At 36.1% G+C, this 25426-nt stretch overlaps 1 protein-coding gene across 1 annotated transcript in view; it reads right to left on the reverse strand.

Annotated features, from left to right (window-relative positions):
- Positions 1-25426, reverse strand: part of CPEB2 (cytoplasmic polyadenylation element binding protein 2) — a 54863-nt gene that overhangs the window by 2472 nt on the left and 26965 nt on the right. The window contains 7 exon segments of the mRNA XM_037384538.1: positions 1-1496; positions 6139-6320; positions 8232-8346; positions 8639-8757; positions 15435-15524; positions 17124-17294; positions 21043-21066. The exon segment at positions 1-1496 is cut by the window's left edge and continues 2472 nt beyond it. Of these exon segments, the coding sequence (XP_037240435.1) occupies positions 1269-1496; positions 6139-6320; positions 8232-8346; positions 8639-8757; positions 15435-15524; positions 17124-17294; positions 21043-21066 (929 nt within the window). The 3' untranslated portion in view covers positions 1-1268.

Raw genomic sequence — 25426 nt, forward strand, 5'->3', positions numbered from 1 at the left:
CTTGGATTTAATTTCTAAAGCATTACGCATTCTCATATAAGTCTATTTTCGTATGCATTTGTCATGGGTTTCACATTTGGTGACTGGTTAGCAGTGTGCTGGCCATCTTTGGTTTGTAGAGGAAATCTTAACCATGAACAATCAAGGGGGCTTAAAAGAACTTTTTAAACGCTAGCTTTTTACTCAAACTTTATCTATACTACATCACGCCACATTAAGTAGAAGCACACATCACAAAATTGCACAGGGATTACAATATTACATCCAGTCTGTATAAAATTGAATTCCACTACTGACCAGGTCACAAAATGGCTGCACTTTCTAGTCTAAAACTAATTTGCATATTGTACACATGTAGGACATTTTTTTACTTCAGTCACAATAATGCATGCAAGTTTGTTTTTTGTAACAAATTTTGTAAATTTGCTCATGCTACCTAGTTTCAAGAGAGCCTTTTTTGAACATCTGCAATAACTCACCTCTTGTTAATTAATAGTTCTAGTGCATGCATATGGTGTATACAGGTAAGTAAACATGCAATTTTTTCACATTCTAAAACTATGGCAGTTTAGGCCATATTGTGCTGCCTGCATTTAATCTGTAATGCAGTGTGTCTTAAACGTTTCAATCCCGTATTAATAGGTGGCATTACACATAACACCTATATAGCAGCAAAGCTAATACAGCTTGTGATTAAAAATGTTTAAAAATAGCTAATAAATCAGATTATCTTGAGGTATTATTTCTTGCAAGTCAAAATGGAGAGCAAAAAATCAACCCTAATTTTTAGTTTATGTATACACTGAAAATAGCAACAACAATAAAAATAAGCTTTTTGTAGCAGACATATTCCATCTTCACTATTTTGCTACCTTTGGTAAATTACTGGGGCAGATCTTGAAGTTAAAAACCCATGTTTAGAAATAAGTGCACGCTTCACCCACTAAATATAGCAGCAGACTGTGTGCCCCTACGCAAAAACATTCTCATATCTAGTTTTAACTTTACATATAAAAATAACTTGGAGAAAATACAAAAAAACATTTTATTTTAACATGAAAATATCACAAAAATTAGTAAGCCTGAGATGTAGGGTTTTGGTGAAAAACAAGAGGCTTGTAGTGTTTTGGCTGCTGATAAAGATGCATGTATTGATAGCTGGGGTGAAAAGCAGAAGAATGCACTTATTTCTTCTGCATGTCAGTATCTTCAAACACAGTAAGCCACATGCACCCTTCTTTCCTTATGTAGATGCTGGTTCACCATGTTTAATTCCAGCGGAAGTGGATCTGACGTGGGCGGTCAGCCCCCTCCTTTACCAATGGCTTATGGAATTCACGTCCTGCACGAGAGTGGATATTTGCCCAACAAAACTCACAGTAATACTGCAGGCAAGTGACATTGGCACAAAAGAAAGGAGCAAACTTTCCACCACATCGTGCACCCTGGCATTCATCACACATCTGGTCATCCAACACATATGGCTTTACCTCCACCTGTTGGAGTAAACCAAAACCAATTCTAGTTAATACCTGTTCCTACTTAAAGCTATAGGAGGACATTCATTTTTTTCTGGCTTAACCCTCCCCCCCCCCAAGTCTGAAATCAGAAATATTAATAACTTTAACTGATCAGTTATTACTCTTTATCATTTATCAGCTACAGATCTACCCATACAGTAAGCAGAACGATTCAAGGCAGATCTCTAGAAGTATACTATGTAGGTAATAAATAGCTACATCAGAACCTCCCCTTAGTTTATTCTGGAAGAATGTTCGTGGCAAATTCCGTGTAGAAAACAACCAAACAAGCCCAAAGATCTCCCAGCTAATCTCATCAGCTCCCAAATGTACCACAATATGACATCCAATGCTATACTGTTTAGCTAAAAATAACTGAACATAAAAAAATGTAACATAAAAAAAAATGTTAAAAAAAAAGTCTTTGCATATATTACTTTTGCGTGCAAATCAGAAGTACTTTCTACAGGATGGAATACAGATCTTTTAGCATTCCTGCTCCCTGTAAATTCACTCCCTATTTCTAAAACATGGTCAAATTTGGAGCTACAGATTTTGGTTATCTATTACCATCCCTTTTTGTGGCTTTGCGCTGTATAAAAATTTTTATTCAATGTATTTCTAAAAATATTTTTAAAAGACCATTTTGCAAGTCTACTGACTGCTAGAAACACCTGCCTTAGACAGCTTCTTTCTCCCAAACTCATCTGACCGCCAGAGGGGAAAAGTGGCAGGAGTCGAGTGGTAAATTTGCATTATGTCTTTGGGTAACTGAACTGTTACAGACTGCTATCAGACCGGAAGAACTTCATAATAAAACACAAAATGAGTTGAATGCACCATTAAGGAATGTATTGCTGTCTTCCACGTTTTCCTCACTTTTAAAAACAGTATTTTCTGTCTTTTGTTGGCAAAGAGTTATTTTAGTTCATATTAAAACTCATTGCTGTAAGACATTTTTTTTCTGAGATACTATTACCTAAGACTGCAACATATATACATTGGCTTTACGTACTATACTGAGACAGAATACGTTTGAAGTAAGAACTTTAAAATGCTATTTTTTCCATTGTATCTCCGGAGGAAAAAAATTACATATACAGCTACCCACCCAAAAGTTTTACAGCTGAGTAAGTCTTCAAGTTCTTGGCTTCAGAAGTAGAGGTCATACTTCAAACATTTCTATGTTTGAAATAAGAGTATGCTTCTACCGGTAATCTGTATCCAGTGCAAGCTCTGCTTCTTATTTCACTACAACAACCTGCCTTATCACAAATTACACACAAACTTTGCAATAAACAGGTACCTTGTGCAGTAACCGTGTTCATGGTTCACAATTACTGAAACCATGAAGCAGCATACATTTCAAGCTTTGGTGCATTAATGCACCAAGATCAGTATGAAGATGATTTCAAATGTACTGCAGAAACATGGTGGGAAATGGAAGCATTACACGAAGTGGATGCAGACTGCTGGCGTATGAAAGTTAACAACACTTTAAGGAATTCTTTGGAGCTGAAACTCCAAACGAGTTTCAAGGAAATGTTTGGAGCTGAGCTTTCATATATGATGAAACAGGATGAGGAGCACTTTATTGAAGAAAAACATCTGTTACAGAAACTAAACATATCTACACATCAAAAGAACTGGAGAAAAGCTGCAGAGTACTCAGGTAAGGAAGAAGTTAAGATCACAGACAACGTTTGTTAAATGACTGTGACACTAAGATTGCCAATTAGAGGTAGGAAAAGGTATGTGCAAAAAAAATTGCTGTAAATACTTTGAACTGAAGTTCAGAAGGATAAATAGGTGAACTGAAAAATTTAGCAATGAAAAGACTTTTACACAGACAAAACTGGTTATCAAAAGAATGTGAAAAGACAGCAGACCTATAGAAACTGGATGTAACTGGTATAGCAAGGCTATGCTAAGGTAAAGGGCAGAAGAACAGCCTGCCTCTAAGACTTCAGTGAAATATGCAATACATTGCTTTACTGGCCAGCATAAGTATACATCTCAGATGAAGGCAATACTTGAAGTAGGACGATCTTCCTCATTTATAAAACCAGTGGTTTACATATTTACACAGATTGCTTGCTCATCTATAAATCAGCAGTAATACAGATTTCAGAATGAGCCTGAAAAGGCATTAGTGTATAAACTCAATGGAGAAAAAAACTATTTCTGAAAATAGCTTTTTTCATACTTTCAGAAACAGCTGAAGGGTTAATGTGTTCCCTAAAAAGGGGCTGTTCTCTATACTCTTCAGTAATGCAAACTACTAGGTTGTACACTTATACATAAACAATAAGAACACACCATATGATCTGAGCAGATGATTTAAAAAATAAATATTAAAATCCCACCTGAAATAAACAAAGACACTTATAAACCCTCCTCATCACAAGGTTTAAAGACAAATTTATTAAAATACTTAGATTTGGCACTGCTGTATTTTACAAGTGAAATACCTCAGAAGTAGCATACATTTTTAAAAATAAAAAACCCCCAAGGTTGCTAATCAAAACGCCAAAGTTCCAGATTTAAGAGAATACTTGAGTGAAAAAATTATTTTTCAAGTATTAAAAAACCAACACTAAAGAGAACGCAAATTATAACAATCACAAAAGAAACTGTGAGAACTCAGGTATTTAAAGAGAAAAGCCTAAACTTTCCTTCCCTCTTCCCCCTATCTCTCCAGCCCATGAACAGCTATCTACAGGTACTAATTATACTACTTTTTTTTTCCCTTCTTTTTTTTGTAATAGTGATTGAAGATATAATCTGATTACTGGTTTTATAAATGAAGTCTCATGGATGTAACTCAAATAATGTGCTTCTGAAATCTAGTATTTTGGGTAGCTTTTGTGGACTTTTTTCCCCTGTCCAAGCTCCAAGAGGCCTGCAGCACATGCACACTGTTTTACTGGAGATTTACAGCCCACCTTCCTTTAAATATTTCAGTGTTACATCACACATTAACAAGTTACATCTCTTTCTCTGCAAACAGCAAATATTGCTTTTTCTGATGCCTGCTTCACATCTAGAGAGCCCTTAAAGATTCTGATGACTTATCATAAACCAACCTAAAGCAACAAACCTACCTATTTGGAAGTGCAGCCTTCAGAGGCAGCTTCATGCCTTCCTTTCTCTTGGGAGATGGCACTGCCAGTCTACCATATATTCCTCTACTGCAATGGACACTCCCATGGGAAGAGGAAGACCAAGATACAAGTGTAAAAGTGTCTGCTAGTTTACAGGGTTCAAGTCCACGTCTCCTACTTTTGAAGGAGAACTAGTTTGGATGGGACCCAACTGTCCACCTCCAATTTTAAAGTTAGATCACTTCACAGCCAAACACACTACATATGGTTCTTGAAACACACTAAGCTATACCCGGTCCTGAGGCTAAACAACCCATTTAGCATTTCTTCAAAGTTCTGGATTCTGGTTCTTACTCTCATTTTGTCCAAATACTCAAATGCAAGATGATTAATAGCTTATTTCACCTCACACAGTCAATGTCAAGGCCATTTTTCCTGCTACGTAATAAGCCAAAAGGTAGAGCTATTAGTCAGTCAGCTGCAAGTCACAAGGACAGTAATCCCAACCAGCAAAACGCAGCCGTCACTTCTTAATGCGAAGCCTAGTTCGCTAACCACATTCAGACCCACTCATGCTCTGGAAAGTACCATGTTTGGGGATCTCACCTCACTAGATGACTGGTATCTGAGAGGCAGACGTAAGGCTGTATTACTCAGTTTGAAAGGAGAGAAACCAATGCTATATCTCCCAACAGCAGACTTTTCTTAACTGTACTACTTTCTTTTTCCCATGGCTTTGATCTTTAGAGGAGACTAGACCTTGAACTACTTTACTTACTCAACCCTTCTTTCTCCAAGACTTTTTTTTTTTTTTAAGAACATCTATTAATACCAGTGACTACCTCTGCAGCTCTTGACACCAAAACTAGTGACATAATTTAGATGCCCATTTTCTTTGCTACTCTTAATACCTCTAAACTTGAAGTAAGGAAGTTGACTAGTCTTCCTTAACAAATGTTAGTTTTGCTTTAGCTAGCAATAAGCCTCTGTAGCAACCAGAAACGTACATTGGTAAATACTAAAACTCAAACAGGAAGACATTTTGTATTTTAGGTGTTGAGCTTGGCTGGCTTTCTGAAGTGCCAAGCACTGATAATTATAACTGAAATTAAGGGCAGCTGCAAATATAAAGCTGATTTGAAACCAATGAATACTAGTTTCCTATGAACGACAGAGGAATCATCATAGTATTTAGTTGTATTAGAACCAGGGAGAGAAAAAGACTTTCAAGCCCTTTGCCCATACAACAAAAACAACAGGAACTCCATTATGGAGAGAACATACGGCCTAACATATGTCCAAGGAACAAACCACTGCTCTGTGGAATGCATGTTGTTCGTTTGGGGGCATTCACAATTTAACTCTTGGAACCAGTGGAGTTACAAGAATACTAAAAGAATTGTAGAAGCTGCCATGAAAGCCAAGCAAATGCAACGGCACCACACCCTGAGAGGTTCCCTTATAGGTCATCGCTCTCGCATTTATTTATATTTTTAAATTTCTGTGTAACTTACTCGTTTATCAATATCGCCATGCTGAAGTTGAACAAACCGAGCACTGATGGCAGCAATATAACTCTGCTGATTGGAAAAAGCAACACGTCCAGCACCTTTTGGGTATTTCAGCTCAGGGTCGGTATCAATTCCTGCGTAACAAACTCCACCATAGAGACGGTCCATGATCATAGCCAATTCCACTATTAAGAAAAAAAAAGAATGTTAATTTAAACTGTTCTTACAGTACAAATCTTATAAATACATTTGTATTTTGAAAGACTAAAAAAGTTGATTTTAATAATTAATTTTGCAACAGCCGATATAACAGTAATAACAAGAAATATAAAAAATTGTTAAATAAGCTATGAAATACTCAGCAGACAGATCTTTCACGCTGTGGGTAAACACATCCAAGGAGCAACAGAATTGTAAATCCTTGCAGTCCTTGATAATCTGGACCTGAAATTCCAGGGCAGTTTTTCTTCAAGGGATTACAGCAAAAGACTTTTTGGGCAGCCATGGAATGTAAGCTGTATAAAATAGATCTACATACCACAAATTCCTTGGTACATGTTCTCTGGCTGTCTTAATGCTCTACGTCCCACTTGAATTTAAAGAGGTAGTTAGCATCTTTTCATCAGCCACACTGAGCTTACCCTACAGTGCTACACTTACCATTCTAAAGTTCATAGAAACAAACCCACCAAATTTACAGATCAAGTATTTTACCAGTCCTCTGGTAATATTTTATACTGAATTCAGTTTTGCAATTCATTTGGGTGGAAAATGCCATTTTTTTTCACAATTGGTATCCTCTGTATTAAGGTATAAAGATGTCAGCATTCAGTGATGTTCAACAGTGTTTTGAAAAGTCTCCTGAAGTTTTGCTGCTTTTCTGAAGTCATGATTCTTACTTTGCAATGCCATAAAAGTTTCACTTTCACATACACAGGGCATTTGAAAGCTAAGCATAAGAATGCATCCATTAAATTTATCACAGACATTCAGCACAGTAATCTGGAGTATTTGGACTGAATTTAAAGAAAAATTAATGTGCAGTTGGAACATACTGTGTTTATCTTCATTTACAGAGCTTGTACTACAGTCAAAAGTACAGTCTTAAATGTAAAATGACAGAAAAGCTTGAGCATTGCAGGGCTGAGGTAGAAAAAAAATAAAGATTCTTTATACCCAAATTTGGACTATCACTTCTTGGTTCTCCTACATCCTTCATCTGAAAACTCCTATTTTCATAATAATAAAATTCATTACAAACTATGGAAGACTAATGAAGTCCAGAAGTCATTCTAATAGAAAACATGATTTGAACCACTGTATGTTATGGTTCTACTTTCAACATTCACTTCAACCTACTTACTAGAAGGCCACCATAAAATACTGTAAAAGGCTACGGCAGCAGCCCATCTCACAAAGCAGACTGTCCAGGCTGTAGATCAACCTTTCTACAGCTACAGAAACTTCTAATGCTTCCTTCATGCACTCCAACAAGTCTAGAAAGAGTCCTGCAATCTCATACAGTGTTGTGCCATACTGACTGTGCTACCTCTCCAAATTTGTTCCTTTTCCACCCTATTTCTACTCCTTCAAGTACTCCATCATCTATGTTTTTGCTTTGTCCATACTGGCAAAAGCAACTGCAACCTGAGAGTAGTAGAATAGTAGCTAACACACAATTACCAAAAACAGTAGCTAAAGCAAGTACAAATAGAGCTCCACATACTCATGGAGCATGGCAGAGAGGCTGAGGTTTTCATAGCCTTATTTTGAAAACAAACTCTTCTGTAACGTGGTTTACACTACAATTTTTCTAACATGATCAAAATCTTTTCTACAGCTTTAGACATGTAACAGTTTCCAGTAAATCCCAGTGATGAACAGTAGTGACTGATGGGCAAAGCCAGATGAAAACCGTTATTAGAGAAATGTAAGAATACACAAATACTGCACTGTGGTTATAACTATCATGACAGTCATGTATTTTTATATGTATATATTTATAGCTATCCATACATAACTATATAAAAGAATGCATGGTTTAAATTATTTTTAGTAACCTTCTACTTTTAAAAATAGCCACAGATTACACTCACCAGCTCTTAATGGTCTAGGGACTCCTCCAACAAAAATTGTTTTTCGAGGATCAAGCGGCTGGGAACCATCCATCACAAAGTCGCTATCACTTAGATTCCAGGGGCGGATCTGAACCTATTAAATTGGGAAAGGAAACAGTATGCTACTTTAAGTTTTGCTACAAAGTGGATATATGTTTATCAGCTTATATAAACTGTCAGTCATAACCCCATTAGCTTAGCATGTCTAGGTGCTCTGTTTTAAACCTATTAAGTCAAAACATTACAATTTTAAAATCATTCAACTATTCCAGATGTTGAGCTCTGCCAATGGTAGTTTGCTTTTGATTATTTTCATCGTCATCATTTCAAATGCAGCTTTAGACAGATGGCAGCTATAGCCTGCAGGCCATCTACTGTTTACTTACTGGCTTGTCCTTAATAGTAGGACTGGAAACACATAGATAGAGCTTTCCATCCTCTTCAATGCAGGCATCAATCAGGGCCTGAACAGAACTCTCTTCTTGGAACAGGAGGAACGCATATCCTGGAAATAAAAGCCAAACCAACTGACATTTTTTCTCTTTATCTTTATTTTTCTTAATCATCTTTGCCAGCGACTTTTCGATAAAAATGTGTTTACTCTAAAAGTAAAAGAAAGGCAAACCAATTCTTTGTTATTAGTCATCATCTTTGATTATGTACTACCTTGCCATGGTCAACACAACTTCTATCCTTAAAATAAGTGTCAAAAGAGACTAATAACCAAATAAAAACAAGTATGTCTGATGTATCATATATTGGGAGTCTAGGCTGAACATAATTCATTGGCAGTAACAGATATTATACAATGAAAATCCGACTTGGCACAAAGGACTAATCTCTATTCTAGAGATTAGATCAAAGTACTTTGTTACATAAGTGACCCAGCAAACCTCTCAAACACTACAAAAATAGGAATGAAAATGCTTATTTAATGCTACAGTAAAAACAAACAGCCAGAAAGACAAAGAACCTCACATTGGAATACTTTGGCAGTTACAGTATAATGACATATACAAAATTTGTTACTTTACAGGTGCTCGATAGCACAATTAGTGTTGTATTCTAAAACGAACTTTAAAAGGACTGTAAATCCACATTTCTTTCTGAGATTACTACCAAGTGTGGAATTGTCACACAAAGTTATGTTTTATTACTTGGATGGAAAAATAAATGCTGAAGCAGCTGCTCCAGAGTGGGCTTGGCCAGAGGGAGCATGGCTGCCTTACCAAGCCTTTGGAAATGATACTGTATTTCTGAGAGAACCTAGGTAACCACTGCGATTTCTTATTGCAGGCAGACAGTGTACGTCATCAAGGCAAAGATGGCAGGGTACACCTTGAAAAGCATTAAAGAACTAATGTGTTAAGAAGAATGTAAGTTTAGAGAAACAAATACATGACTGATTTTAGATATATGGGAACAAAAGTGAGATTTAAGGCCTATACTGGTCTTTCTAATAACTTGTACCTCATTTCTTACCCTTCATACCATAGTCCTATCACATCTTTCTACAAGGGATACATGACAAGGTTTTACATATTCTATATTTTTATGTAAATTTAATTTAGTTTCTGAATAAATATGCCTTAGGGAATCTTTGGGCTTGGGCTGAAGCATTTCCTTGTGAAGTCCATTTTTCGTTGCTGAACAATATTTTTTTTTAGTGACAATCTGTTTAATGTAAGCTTCATCAGTAATTATTTAGATTCAAAATCTGTTTTAAGGGAATAACTTTCAGTATTTATCTTGGAATTTAAAATCCAGGTGTTACCCATGCAAAATTTGGTCTGGCTGTAGTTTTGCTCCACACCTCTGGTCCTTTGATGATTTATTTACAATGCATTCTAGTTTTCTCCCCAAGTCTATCCTGTAGGAAGATAACCAGTTCTCCTGGTGAAGAAAACGGGCTACAGAAGATAATTCGCTCAGGTCCCACATTTTATAGCCATACCCACATATTATAGCCATATACAGAGACAGACAATCCCTTCCAAAGAACGTTTGACTTGCACAGTCTGCATACAAACCAATCTCCATCACTTGCTCTGGACCAGGGTGCGTTTTCTGGCACAAATCAATTACACATTAGCCACAGACTTCTCCAAAGAACAGCAGTTACATAGGCAACCAGCCTATATTCATCAGTGAGAAAGTGCTTGCAAAGGCAAACTACACTCTTATCTTACGTATTTCATTTAGACATCCTAAATCAGGGCTCTTCTTGTTACTGTAGCTAGGCACAAACTTTATTCTTGCTCCCTTCTGCTTTCTCAATATATGCTTTTATTGGATTATTTTTCACCTCAACATCCATAACTCATGAACTACTGTGGATGTTTAACATCTGCAAAGCTAGTACAGTGGTGGTAAATCATGTATCATGAAAAAGATCGAGAGCCCAGCTAGTCTTTTTGGGTTAGTACTGAACTAATTATCACGTGTGATAGAAAGTACAAGTCACAGTGAAACATGGCGGGGATGTAGGTGAAGTGTAGGATGTGTTTTACTGTACTACAAAACAGCTTAACTCCCTATTTTCTTGGTTTTTTGATGTACCACATCAGTCATTTGATTCTAAGAGCTTCACACCCAACAGCAACGCAAGTCTGTTTGCAACAGAAAAATAAAGCTACTCTAGTAGTTTTCTTTGAAGGAGGCTGCTTCATACTTTTGGGTCATAGGTACAACCAACAGTAGCAGGTCATGATCAGGTATTACATGTCAAGAGACAAAGCTTGAACATTTTGTGCATATTCACAAGGTAAATATTAGATGAAACACAGATTTACAAAAATTTCCTGTTCATGTGCACCTCTACCAGAATTTATGCCTCTTGTGTGAGCCAAAGTTTAGGTAACTGCTGTTAGTGTTTATCACTTGACTAATTCCTCTGTGTAACACTGGAACTATTACTAATACCCCAATTTTCAAAGGCAACCAGTGTGGGTGATTCTGATAATACATGTCCTCAGAAAATTACATCAAGTAATAAACAAATATTTCTGGAGATGATAATTGGCTTTAGAACTACATTTGCTGGTATCTAAAGATACTGTACTGGTTATAGTCATCCTTACTCTCAGCTGACAGCTGTCTTAATGAAAAAAGACCAAGAAATTAGATATTTTTTTCTTTTTTAACGTATTGGGTCAGCACTGTAAACAGAAAGCCCATCAAGTAAGTTTGAAGGGTCCTAGCTATATTACCAAATTAAACTTTTTCAGTTTTTCTATTTATTACATATAGAAATAAAATCAAAAGCAAAGCATTCTAGACTGCATTCACAACGGTAGCTAACATGATTTTCTGAACAAGGTATAATGTCTTTATTTCACAGTAATATGGAAGTTTACCAGAAAGGAGGCTGCTTCTGCTATGCATTCTCTGTGTAGAAATCAGGGAGCGTCCTTAAATCCTGTCAAACTCCAGTTAACTCCTATTGCTAGTGGCTTAGAGAAGAAGTCAAGAAAAATCAGTGCAAGCCAGCATAGCACTGCCTATGCCAGTCAGTACAGCTGTATTTTGTTTTAGGGCTGGTTCCTGTACTGTTCTGACAGACTCTCCCCAGAGGAGACTAAATGGCCTCAGTACAGTGCAGTTCTTGCCCACAGAATGCTACACCTCAGCTTAAATCAGAAAGAATCCATGTAAACCACAGCTTAATACAGGCAACAGATCTGTATTTTATGATGGGAATAATTCACATTTGGGAAGGGCAACCAACATTTCATCTATTCCCCTTTAAAGAAATTTAATCACCATGTTAATTAAATTTAATCTTTAAAACATAATCTTTCATTTGTTCAGTTCAGTCCTCATTGATGGAGAATTAACTCCAAAATACACCTGAACTGAAAAAATGCAGGCTGATCCAATTGCAATGTAGCTGTTAGCTCAGGCACTTTTGAGTGAGGATTCACTTCGACGACATCCAAACACCTGTTTCTGTATTTCTGCAGTGACTGTGTTAAAGCTCCTACTGTAGCACAGAGATCCAGCTAATGTAGTCAGTGGTGACCGGACGGTTACTCAGCTGACCAAGTGGGAACATGGAGGTGTCTAGCACCATTTATCCTCTGTAGGAGTTTGCCTAACCTTCAGCTGATGCTCCAGAAAGGTGTGGGGCTTCAATAAGTACCACGCCACATCCGTGAGACCTGCGTGAATCTTTTAGATATCCTCAGTTTGGGTAAATGAATCAAGCTCAGTGTGCTTATGTTATGTTACGGTGACCTGAACAGCCCTCTATACTCCACTGACTGTATTGGCCAGATTCCCATTGATTAAAGGAAGCTTAAGACACTAATCACACATGAAGACACCTACAGTTACTTGACTGAATCCAGAGTTCAATCCTACCCAGTGTGATCATCTAAGCTGGTAACAAGTTAAACAGAACTTGTATGGATCTGGGGTTTTGCTTCTTAAACTAGAAACAGAACATTTTCAACCTGATTTTATCAGTCAGTTCTAAATTAGCAGTTAAGAACCTTGAATAAATGAAGCTACTGCACTACTGCTGTGACAGAAGGCAAGAGAAACACCCAGATGATTAGAAGAGGCTGTAGATACTGTCCTCTTTAAATCAGATTATCCTCTGTTTGATACGGACTATAAATAGTACAGAGCACACAAAACAACCGGGCATATTTTAAAAGGCCTTCTTTGGGTTTGCATATCCTCATAGCACCATTTCTTTGAGAGTTTCGTTATCATACAGAGTCCTCACCTCAGCGACTTGCTTTGGACATGTGTATTGTTCCATAAATACTTATTTGCCAACTACGTAGTAACAGGAGCTATGATAAACAGTGGCAAGTCAGAAAGGAAGGAATTCTCCATTACAGCTGGCAGATCGCTTACAGACTTTGTACTTTGATCTCACAGAATAATTTTTTTTTCTGCTTCAGAACAGTTTCCTTGTAAGATCAGTCTGAAGTTTTTAAGATTCTTGTTTTCTTTGGGCCTTTGTGGTGAACCAACACAAAATGTAATTATTTAAGAACAAGCAGTTGGTTTTTCTCAGGAGGCAGCCAGCCTTGATGGATCAGGACATTTTTTGCATTTCTTCAAGCAAGGAAATGCTTATTATGAACTCGGCCTTCCCTCAGGACTTTCTGTAAGCAGAGAGCCTGGAAGTAACCACAGCCTAGAAAATGGAACAAGACTGAAAAAAACCCAAGCAGGCTGTATCTCTTCACCACAGAGAAGACTTATGTAAATCAGTTCAGAACTGAATGATTCTGCAGTCTTTGGAAAGTAATACTATGTCAAATATCTAATGCAACTGAACAAACAAAAATGTATATGCTGAATTGACTCCACGCACAGTAACAAACTAGGAAATTAAGATGAAAAATAATTAAAGAACTCCTTGGGCTAATATAGTATATATTTCTAAATTGCTAATTAGTGATCAACCTCAAAGCCTTCTCAGTATTTATCCTACCTTTAGCAGTTTCAGACATAATTTATGTATACATGGCTTTTGCCTGCACATGCAAGTCATACTTGAAGACAAATTTTTAAGAAATTCTTCTACAAAATAATCATAGGGCATATCTATTGCACTGAAAAAAGCAGATATAAACACAGTAATATTCAACAGTTAATGGTGACCTCTGTTTCCAGAGTATCTACAAGGAGAAACCTACATTGTATTTTAAATGTGTTATGCTACATTACAAAATGATATTGAATAATGTATTAAACCGAAAATTAGAATGAAGTTTTAGCACTGAAGAACAGTAAGTGCTATGAAGTTTCAAATAAGGCTAAGTTAATCATGGGAAATCAACACTTCATAACTGTTTCCTGCATTAATTAGATCAACAGAATGGAGTTCTTCTATTTGTATTCCCTGCTTTTAAGAAGCTCTGTTTACATTTTTTTTTTTATTGTGTTAATTATAAATATTTGGTTATCAAAAAGCTTTAACAAATGAGGAAGTCTGGAAACACATCCTTAAGACATTCGGATGCTGAGACAGGACTATCTCCTTGGAAATGAATGCCAGAATCCGTTCCTTTCAGGTAAGAATATATTACATCTTCCTCTATACATTCATCACAGACTCTGCAAGATGCATCTTCCTGAAACAGTTCTTCAATAATTTCTCTTGGTAATTTATGGAGAGATAAACTGCTTAGGATAATCAAATTTAACTTGACAGCAGCTTTGTGTATCATGCTGACAATCAAAGAAGCCAAAGTCTCTTTGTTTGTCTTAGAATTTCCATGTAGTGTTAATAAATACTATACAAATACTTTCAGTTCCATTTCCCACTCTTTAGAGGGCCCATCCAGGATAATAATCCTGTTTTTTCCCCCAGCATAGATGATCACATAAATACATCAGTTTATAAATCACAATCAGTTTATAAAGGCACTATAACTACATTTGTCACATCCAGGGAAGGAAGGAATTGCTGCATTCTCTACAAAATGGGTAATCTCTGCATTGCTTTCATATATGGATCAGGTTTTTGCATTTATTTTATATGTACCAATATGTTATTGTACATGTACGGAGCTATGCTACATAATTTAATTACTTAATCTACTGAATGGCTTTTCCAACATTTTGTAACTGTTATTAAAAAAAATCTAGTCTAACAGCAACACTAGAAATAGTTAAAAATCAGTATTTAATAATTTATCAAAAAAGATTAGTGCTTCAAGAGAAAGTTCACATTACAAAACTGAAATAAACATAACATTGATTATCTTGAAGAGATAACCAAATATATTCTTCTGAATCCTGCCTGTAACTTCCTATCTAAATTTTTATTTAGATTTATTAATTGGATTATTAGAAAATTTTTGTCTAAGATTTAGTCTTAAACATTTGACCAAATTTCAGTTTTGGAAACTAGACATAAATGAAAATACAGACCTTTGGATTAATGACACATATTACTATGTAACACTGATCTGATAGATGGGAAATCAGAATATGGAAGATCCTTCAGGAGTCCTGCCCTGAACCAGGCACAATACTGAAACAACACTCTCAGGGTTTAGACTTGGTATGTAAAGGAACCATGTCTGAACCTGCATTGAAACTGTAGAATCAACTGTTCACGGGGACTGTAAATTATACCCATTGGAAAACGATGAGACAGTTTCCCAGCATAAGATTTGCATTCCATGCCAGGTCAAAACCTTTCAACTCTCTTACCTTTTGGTGGAAAATAGGACTTGCTTTCTGCTTTGTGAGGCCAGTCTACTACCAAAGGCCCAAATCGTCTGAAGCTAGCAGTAATTTCATCTAAAAGAGGTACAATAGTTGCAATTAAAATAAATGACACAACTTAATGAAAAAGTACTACCAAGCAAAGATCTTTGTTTCTAGCAATGGCTAACATTTCATGGAAAAAAGAAATTAACAAAATTTCCAACTTTCATAAACAAAAAACTTAAATAGACACATCTTCCAAAGCGTTAATACTTATGCAATATATTTCTGATTATTTTAAGTCTACATTTGTTTTTTATTGCTTAATAACAGGAACATTGCGGAAGCATATGGGTAGCTATAGGCAGTGGTAAAATCTGGTGTGGTTCCTTAAAATTCAGAATCAGTTTTGAATAAAATCAAAACAATTTTCTGTTTAGTGATGTACAGTTCAAAGCTTTGTAGGTAGGTACTCATATAATATATGCCACCATGATTATCATGCTAGCAGTTTCCAGCAGATACCATGCACAGAAACTTAAAATTGCCTATTTAGAGGTGGTTCTAACATAACCATAAATAGTGCTGTTGCAAGATCTGCTATGCTCTATGCACAACTTTGTGATGTCATTCTATCCCAGCTACTTTCCTTCCTGTCGCTGACTGTAAGAACCTTGGCCATGAGGAAAAAATTAAACCACTCTAAAATCTACAAGAGCAATAATTCACCAGACACAAATATGCTCCATTCCTTTCAGTCTCATCCTGCCGTCAGCATGTAAGCAGGCAGGGGAGAGGGAAAATATATTTGTATTAAGGGCAACAGTGCACATTTGAATTAGAAGCTAAAGAGCATCAAAAAAAGTTGAAGTATATCAAAATATACTCCTTAAGTACATTGCAGGAGAGCATCACAGTGAAGATGAAACCAAAACATGGTCTTTCCATGTCTGAAGGTTAATTAACCACAGTCAGGTTATTTGGTTTGCAAGTTACTCTAGGATTACAATGAACTTCGTAAGGGGAGTTCTGTTTACATTACAAAGCTAGCATGTAATTTACATTTATCTGCGCAGGAGAAACCCAATACTAAACAGAATAATTACTTCAAATCAGCACTATTGTACAAAGCTATTCCAACCGCATCACATAACAATCCAAGCTTCTGTGGCACATTCTAAGTTCAATGCATCACAGAGCGCTCTGCCACTTGACCTTCCTCTGCCCTAGTTCCTCTATTTATGAACAGGAATAATATTAACCTTTCTAAACCACTTCTGAGATCTTCAGATAGCAGTAAAACAGAATCTAAAATTCAAGTATGAATGTAAGTTTTCTGCGAATACAGAAAAAGCAGACACAGATAGCGGACACTATGGAAGGCTAAAATGTATTTGAAAGGAATACGCAAGCTAAGCAGGAGCACAAATTCCAGGCATCACATGCAACTCTACAATGTGCAAATGCAGAATCGGAGACAACTGAACCATCTCAAAACCAGAAGAGATGGATTACATCAAATGATATTAAGCTCAACATATCCCTCAACTCTTATTAAAAATACAGCAGTTGTAGCTTTTTACACCACAACATTGTTTTGCTGGGTGGATTATTCCTACGACTTCATTTAGGTTTTTCAAAATCCTTCTCCCTCCCTCCAAACTCAGTTTCCTAAGTTTTCAGGCAGCTCACCTTCATCAATATCTGGTGGAAGACCTCCAACAAACACTTTCCGGGAAAAACGCTCAATTCTTTCTCCATTCTGATGAGCTGAATAGCAGGTAGGTGAATTCAAGACTCCAACTTGATCACTATGACCATCGTCCAGCAAACCATCATCTATTGGGAAGAGGGAAGAACGGCCTTAAAAATAAAAGATAATATTACACATTAAAATAATTTTGTGGCAGTAGATGGCTACGCAGTATTGGGGTATGGGGGAATATCAGTCTGGAAAGTAAAAATGGAAATATCAAGATATTAGAAAAGTACACATTAGTTTAAAGAAAAGCTAAGAAAATGAAAAACGTATTAAGATTTCAAAAAGGAAATTCAAGATTGCAAGCCGACATCACTGTAAGCATACTAATTCACACTACATTATACTGTAGTTACTCTGCTGCATCCAGTAGGAAAGTAGTAATTTGTTTTTAAATAAAGGGTCTTATTTGTGAAGAGAACGTATTAAGGGCTTCTTAAATGACTTTCATTAGCTTCAAGTTAAATTGGTAACTTCTATCACCTGAATGACTAGTGCATGTCTAAAACTCTTACACTTTAATTGAACAGAGGGAAACAGAAAAAACATGTACACGGTAAGAAGCTTCAAACAGGTATGTTTTTTCATTTCTTTTAAAGGTATCTGAAGTTGATAATGTAAGAATGGATTTAATTTCTAAGAAAGCAAAAGAGAATTTTAATAAATATGCAAATTGTGACACTTGAAAAATGATTCACAGTGCTTATTTACCCTTCTTGCTCTCAAATTCACCCATTGTGGCAGGAAGCCTTGTGGTGGTTCCTAACATGTAGCAATCTACAGTAAGACTATAATTACCCTGAAAAGCACATGTAAAATCTCAAAAGTTTACAGGATGGCTTTGCAAATGCAAACTGATCAAAGCAGATGTATAGATAGTGTGTGGGGGTAAAACTGTGGTAATTCTGTCCCAATTATTTCCCCCCTATTTAATATTTACAAATTTTAGAGAACTCCAAAACAAAGACACTCAGAAGGCCTGGATATGCTTATTCATACTTTCACTGCTTTAGATTAGCAAAAATTAATTACAGTTTCAAATTCGAAGTCAGTATTTTAACTGCAAATAGTCCCAAAAGAAACAGCTTTGTGAGGCAAAATAAATACCCCACATCACCGTTTCTTCTGAAGTGCAATTTCCCGTTTCTCTCACTCATTTTTTAAATAACTATTTTAATTCAACTGTTTTCCAAAAAAGCAAGCAGACAAAGCCAAAAGACAACCTAGCACACTTTTGGGAAGCAAGTTAATTTTCCACCTCCAAAAGCCAACTTCTTCCAGATTTACCCACTACAAATATGTACGTAGGAGCAGTAGGTCCCTGACAGCTGAGCCTGCAGTACCTTAGCTGTAAGCCATACTGCAGTCTCTAACTTCTGTCCCCTCTCAGAGGAACACTACCAGGGAACACCTGCAGGAACACCTGCAGACATTGTGTTTATCAGCTAGGGGTGATAACAGTATGCAAGCCATTCACTTCCAGAAGACCACCTGAGAATCAAATGCTTAAAGACAAGGCTGGAGAACAAACAGCAAGCATCATGAGCAACGAACTGTGCTGTGGTGATGTCTAATGACCCTGATTTGGTACCTAAATCCATAATGAAAATATCGTACAACAAAACTACCAAGTAAGATGATGGAAAACAACCAAACGTAATAAAATGTCATGAAGATCACAAAATTAAAAGCAGGACCAAAGGACTGTACTAATTAACAAAGACTGTAACCACAACACCTTTATGGTGACATTTCCCATTTATGTCTTAAGTAGGAGTACAGCAAATGCACAAAACTGCAGCAGGCTCCTCCTTGCCATTACGAATGGTGATATGCATATTTGAGAATATGACTAGTGTGGAGCAAGTGACAGCATCCTTCTTTGCCATCATAAAGATACATTCAACAGCTAGATAACACATCAGCAGAGTGGCCTTCAGAAATGGAAGCATGTAGCTGGTGCTCAGTGGGCAGAAAAGTGAGGAAACAAGGGAGAAACAGTAAGGTAACACAGTTGGAAAAAGCGACCAGGCAGATTCTTCTTGTAAATCATCTATTTAGACACAAGAGGAACAAGATCATGCTATGAAGACTACCGCAGCTGAGTAATGTGGATGTGAGTTTCAGTTATGAAGACTAATATGAATGATGAGATCTTAAAGATATATATAAGAATTGGGAAGATCTGGTTACACTATCAAGAAAGGGGGACATAAAAAATTACTGATGTGAATGATGATGAAGATGGAGCTGTTATAGTAGTGCCAGTGAAAGGAAAAAGTGGCTAAAGGAAGAAATAAAACTCAGATTGGAGGAACTCGTAGGAAGGGGCAAAAGTGGAAATTTTAAGGATTTTTCACTAATATATTGTGAGCTATTCTTAACATCTTAAATCTAAAATGACTAATTTAGCTGGGTTATCTTTATAAAAAAGCACACAGATTTGCTCTTTACCTCTTCAAGTCTCTATACTGCAGGAAAAAAAATGACTTAAAACCATGCCAATTTTAATAAACCTGTTGGCATCAGAATATTGCCATAAAAGCATTCAAGCATGTGTGGCGTGGTTAGGTTTTATTCTCATTTTTTAAAAAACAACATGCAATTTATACTTAAGGGAGATGTCAGTTCAGACCACAAAAATGACATTTTTGTGTTTCTCTAAAAGTACTCAGACAATTCCAACTTACAATATACACAAGTATATAGAGGAAAAATCATCAAAGAATAATCCTCAGAATAACTGATTTTTCACCCACAGACCAATGTTAAAAATCTAAGAACAACAAGAATCTAAGGTGGTTTTCCCAGTACAAATTAAATTATCAGAACATATTCTGAAGTAATACCAGAGAGACCAGTTTTACTTCAATGGAGTAAAGGTTTGCCAAAAGCACTGTAGCTCCTCAGAGAGCTAAAATGACACAGAAGACAATGGATTAACACATTTAGAGTAACATGCTCTATGTGACTCCTAGTATTTTCTTCTCCCTCCTCTTCACTTCTAAACATCTCTCAGATGAATATAGCAAAGATGTAATTTGCTAGGCTTTCTACATTTCTCCCAATGACTGTGAATTAAAAGGATAAGCCCTTTCAAACACTTGTTTCTTTTTGGTTTATGACAATGCAAAGATTTAGGCAGAATCTGCCAGGAACTGTCAAAACACAATTGTACTGTTACATACATTGGCCATGTCTAGATCATCATTCCTCTTTACATCAGGGCTACCAAGCAATCAATTATGAACCAAGATCAAGAGAGACACGCATGAACTTATGTGTATGTTGTGAATACTGCAAGCTATCAAAGACCTTGATGTTTTTGATGCACAATTTACATGGTCTTTGTAACAACTGCAGGTCACATCCTCCTATAGTTACATCACTATAGCTTTTCCAAGGTCAGTGAGCATATATTGGCTTATACTACAAAAATCTGTTTACTAAGAATTGTCTATCACATTTCTTGCTAAGTTTATGGAAGGCTTTTAGTTTTTACTCTGTACACTACCACTTCTACAGAAGCAAAAGAGAGTTAGAACAATGAGCAAACTGTGTATTTTTAAAGGAAGCAACGACTGCTAGCAGTAGCCACTAGCATGAGCTAAATTATGATTAGAACTACAGTGTTTTAACTGATTAAAGGATTTGTAATTCAAACTCCTGAAAGAGATCAATGCTCCTAACAATCCAGACTGCAGCCCTCCTTCCCTCACCCCCTCCATCTTCCCCAAACTAAGACAACATACAGATAAGTGTTTACAATCAACAATCTGGATTAATTAATCATAACGATCAGTAACAGCTCAATCAGAATTAATTGTACTGTAACAAACAGAAGTGAATTACCTCGTCTTCGCCCATAACTCCTCGCTGCATGCAAACAAGGACAAATTGTAAAATGTCAATAACTGTATCATGCCCACATGCTAAATATTTAAGATACAAAGAACTATGTGGGTAAGCGGTAAGTAAAAATCTGCATCGGTACTTGCTACTGATATTGTAGATGAAAATGCATTAAACTAAAGTCTCACTTTACCATACTATTTACACTAATTTGACATTAGCACCAGCTGTAAAGAACATATTTCAACATGTCTTTATACTTGATCTTAACTTCATGTTAATTAGGGATGCATAAATTAGTACATTGTAATTCATCCTCACAAATGTGATCCATATCTTACACAGTGCCTAAATAACACACAGGGTAATGAAATGGTAAAAAGGAAAATATTACTTTAAAAAGCACGTAGCAAGTGTTAAATTAATCACAGAAACATCCTGGTCCATGGAACAGTTTGTACAGTCCTTTGCAGTGTCAATACAAATGCTATAAGCCGTGACCTCCCTTTTTCATGAAAAGACCTAGCAGAAAATTAACCACAAGGTTTTGTTTGAAACAAAAGACTCCTTGTGGTAGCAAACAAAATCAGGGCACAAGTCACAAGAAACAGCATTGTATCAAAAACACTGCACAAAGGCAAAGCAACAATTTCTGACAGACTGCAAGTAAATCCAAGATTTTCTTAACTTCTGAGTTTTGCAAGATTTTTAAGGAAATCACGGTTATAGCTACAGTTCAGAAGATCATACTGATTGCTTCTCTGCCTGAAAGCTAGGAAACTAAAAATAGACAGATTACTAATACAAAAACTATTAAGCTGTGTGTAATTTCTTAGTTACATTTCCACAAAGTATTTTCTGTTCCTGTTTTACAGACGTCGTATCTCAGAAAGATTACTATCATCATTACAGCACTGTAGTTAAATATCCAAATAGAAAATACCACTGTAAACCATGATGTTACAGCAACAGTTATAAACAAAGATTGCTGTTTGTTGGCATCACTGTTTTGATTTTATTAGTACTCCACACATACATGTCCCTTAAAAAGTGAATGTGGTTCTGGGACATTGAAACATACACAGGCTCATAAATTCAGTGATTCATTAATGTCCTTTGCTGTTCTGTTCTTATATTATTAAATACTTACACCCTGGTACCTCCTATTTGCACAGGGTTTTTCAAAATTTTGAGTCAGTACAATGGCTTTTTTCCCCCCTTTGTTATCTTGACCCCTTCCTACTAGGAATTCATTGGACTGCTTACAGAATTCTGAAAATCTCTCTCCTTGTTTTTTCTCCCTTAAAACTGTTGATTTTTTACACAACAGTCATCATATTCCTATCCGACTTCCATTGAAATCCCTTTCAAAATTATTTGCTTTCATCTGAAAGAATAACTATTGACGAGGACAATCTTTGGCTTAAAGTTTTTCAGATCCTCTTTCTGCTAGTAAGCCAAAACAGAAAACCCTGCTTTTGGAAACGGACCTTGGTGTCTAACCAAGTAGGAAAACCTAAATTCGGATTTCCCAAACCAAAACATAACAGTCTTCTGTGCGATTAGCTTGCTCATTAGTTGCCGTTGCAGTTGCATGGAGAGACCAATGCCAAACTTCAGACTCGTTTACCCCTGAAGCCAGGTACAAGGCACACAGCTCTACATCAGCGTCGCAGCATGTACAAATCCTTTCTGACTCTTGGCCCATGTGACTTCCACATAGCATTACCAGTAGTGTCACTAAGCTGTTGTCTAACCCCCGTATGACTTTTTTTTTTTTGTCTTCCAGAAATAAAACAAGAGTAACCAGGGAAAGGTCAAGTGCACCACACCCCAAACAGTAACTGCAGTGCTGGTTCTCTCTCAGAAAAGTAACACACAGATGCATATAATAAGCATCTTTTGGCATACCTTAGTAATTTTCCTTATCTTTGCCACTTCTGCTCTTTCTGCCCACCAAACCGGCTCAGCTATTTTCTTGTATTTTAATAGTTAGGACAAGCTGATACACATAAAAATAATTTATTACAGAACACCTGAACTGCTTTTATTTGTGCATTTAAAAATATACAAAAGTAATTTGAAGGAGAAACAGAAAGGGATTACTGAAATGCTAAAAAACCCCCAATGCAATTCAGCTTAAAAGGGTAGCTGCTGCAGTGTATTATATATATAGAAATGACAATGACGTACCAAAGTTACCTGTGTATTCTTTGCTTCAGCAAAACAAAGAAATCATAAAAAATGGGATAATGGCTGTACTTGATGTTGTCACATTGTTTACTTTACTTGTACAGCAAACCCCCATCCCTGATATTTATCAGTCTTGTCCATTTAGATTGCAAACTCATTTGGGCAAGGATTTTCTGTCACTTTGCATCTAGAAAAATATGATCCCACTTTTAGACAACCAGTAGGTCATAAAAACCAAAATACATGGTTTTGCAAAACTCAGGGTTTTTTGCTATTTTTATCCAGACTTTTAAGACCACAGTGGTTATATTACAGGTAAGTCCTAATAACAGTAAGTGCAAAGTCTTAACTGTTGCTAAAAATGTTTAAGCAAACATATCCTATCTTCATGGAACTTCAGTTTTTCAATCCCTTTGTATTCCATACATACACATATATATATATTTATAAACTTTCTTTCAAAGGCCAGATACTACTTGTGAAAAGTTCCACTGAATCAAACTTTTAGTACATTGTAAGCAAGGAGATTCTTTCTGAAGATACTAGATTCAATTAGAAATATTTCTGTATTTATTAAAAGAACACACATGTTTTATGCCTTTCGGAGCACATATGCTTCTGTATAGAGCATGCAGTCTGTATAAATATGCACATTATATTTACCTGTAGATCGATATACAACAGTTTTTTAATATATATGTATTGAATATATACATCTACATAATTAGGGCATATGTTTAGATAAGTAATTGCAGGGGAGACAGCCCTCAGGGACAGGCCAGACACCGTAGGCAAACACTTGATTTACAAGAACAAAAAAAGCAGAGATTAAACTTCTTCCTTCCTTCCCAAACGTTCAAAGAGTAAGTCATACAGAAATACTTCTTCTATCTTTTAGTCTATAAAGCTGGATATCTTAATTAGCCAAACACTCTGAAAGATTTCAGATGAGTGAGAAAGTACAAAAGAGATACTTTTAGTCTAGAAATTTACATTATGCAACACATGCAAGAAGTATAATGATGCCAAATAAAAATTCATTTCAATAACATTGGAACCTTCCAACATTAATAGTGCTGTATATACAACAAAGATGCTCCCTTTAGTTAAAACCTTGTTTCTGTATCCCTGAAGTTGCATACTAATAAGGCTTAAACCTGTCAAAAAAATTAATACCCCCCTTCCTGCAATTTAAATCAGCTCAGAGATAAAAACATGAGACAGAAACACTTCTTGTGCATGTTTATCTAACATCAAGACAATATAAATGTAACTTTCTACATTATGTGACCAATACTATTACACAGATAGCAAATGGATCATTTCTACTATATTCAGAAAGATATTTGAAATCTGTATCAGAGATCTAATATGTACGTATTTGAAGAACTCAGCTGAAAGACTGAGCTGAATTAAAAATGTTATGTTATACAACAGGAAAAATTACTAGGCAAGCTTTCTATATTTAAAGATAACTATGCAATTTATGATAGAAGGTAAGATAAAATACTATTTGTCACTAGCCTTCCTGATTTAATGATCAAATAGTGACAGTGAAGTAATGAAGCCTTGAAGCCCTTTTCATTTATACCTGTCATTTAAAAGAAACCCATAAACAATTGTGGCAAAAAATTCCCAAGGGTCTAGACTAAAAGTGGTAGGTGCCCGACTCCCATTTTATTCTATTGGATTTGGGTGCCTAAGTTCTATAAAGATGCGTTCAAATCACATCTTTATAGTTTTAAGGCTGAAAGAGATCGTTATGACCATTTAGTTTGGCATGCCTAATAGACTACAGAAACTCATTTAGCAATTCCTGTACGGAAGTTTAATAACTTCTCTTTGAAGCAAAACACCTTTTTTTTTCAGAAGCATATTCCGCTATAATCTTTCAGATGGAAAGTCTTATACTCCCTTGTTAAATTAATCAAATGGTGAATTATGTTTCAATAGCCATTAAAAAAATGCAATGCATTAAAACTACAAAAGGGGGGGAGCCTTATAATGGGGAAAAAACAGCCTACACCTCAACAAATTGGGCTTTTGTGTAGTTACTTGATACAGGAAGGTTCTACATTGGCAATTAAAGATGTACGCAGGTAAACCCATTCCAAAGTATACCTTTTTGACTTTTGAGAGATAACAGTCATTAAAAATGCATTGCTTTTTCACAGCTTAAGCTGAAACAGAT

This window comes from Falco rusticolus, chromosome 1, assembly GCF_015220075.1.
Source record: "Falco rusticolus isolate bFalRus1 chromosome 1, bFalRus1.pri, whole genome shotgun sequence".
Classification (NCBI taxonomy): Eukaryota; Metazoa; Chordata; class Aves; order Falconiformes; family Falconidae; genus Falco; species Falco rusticolus.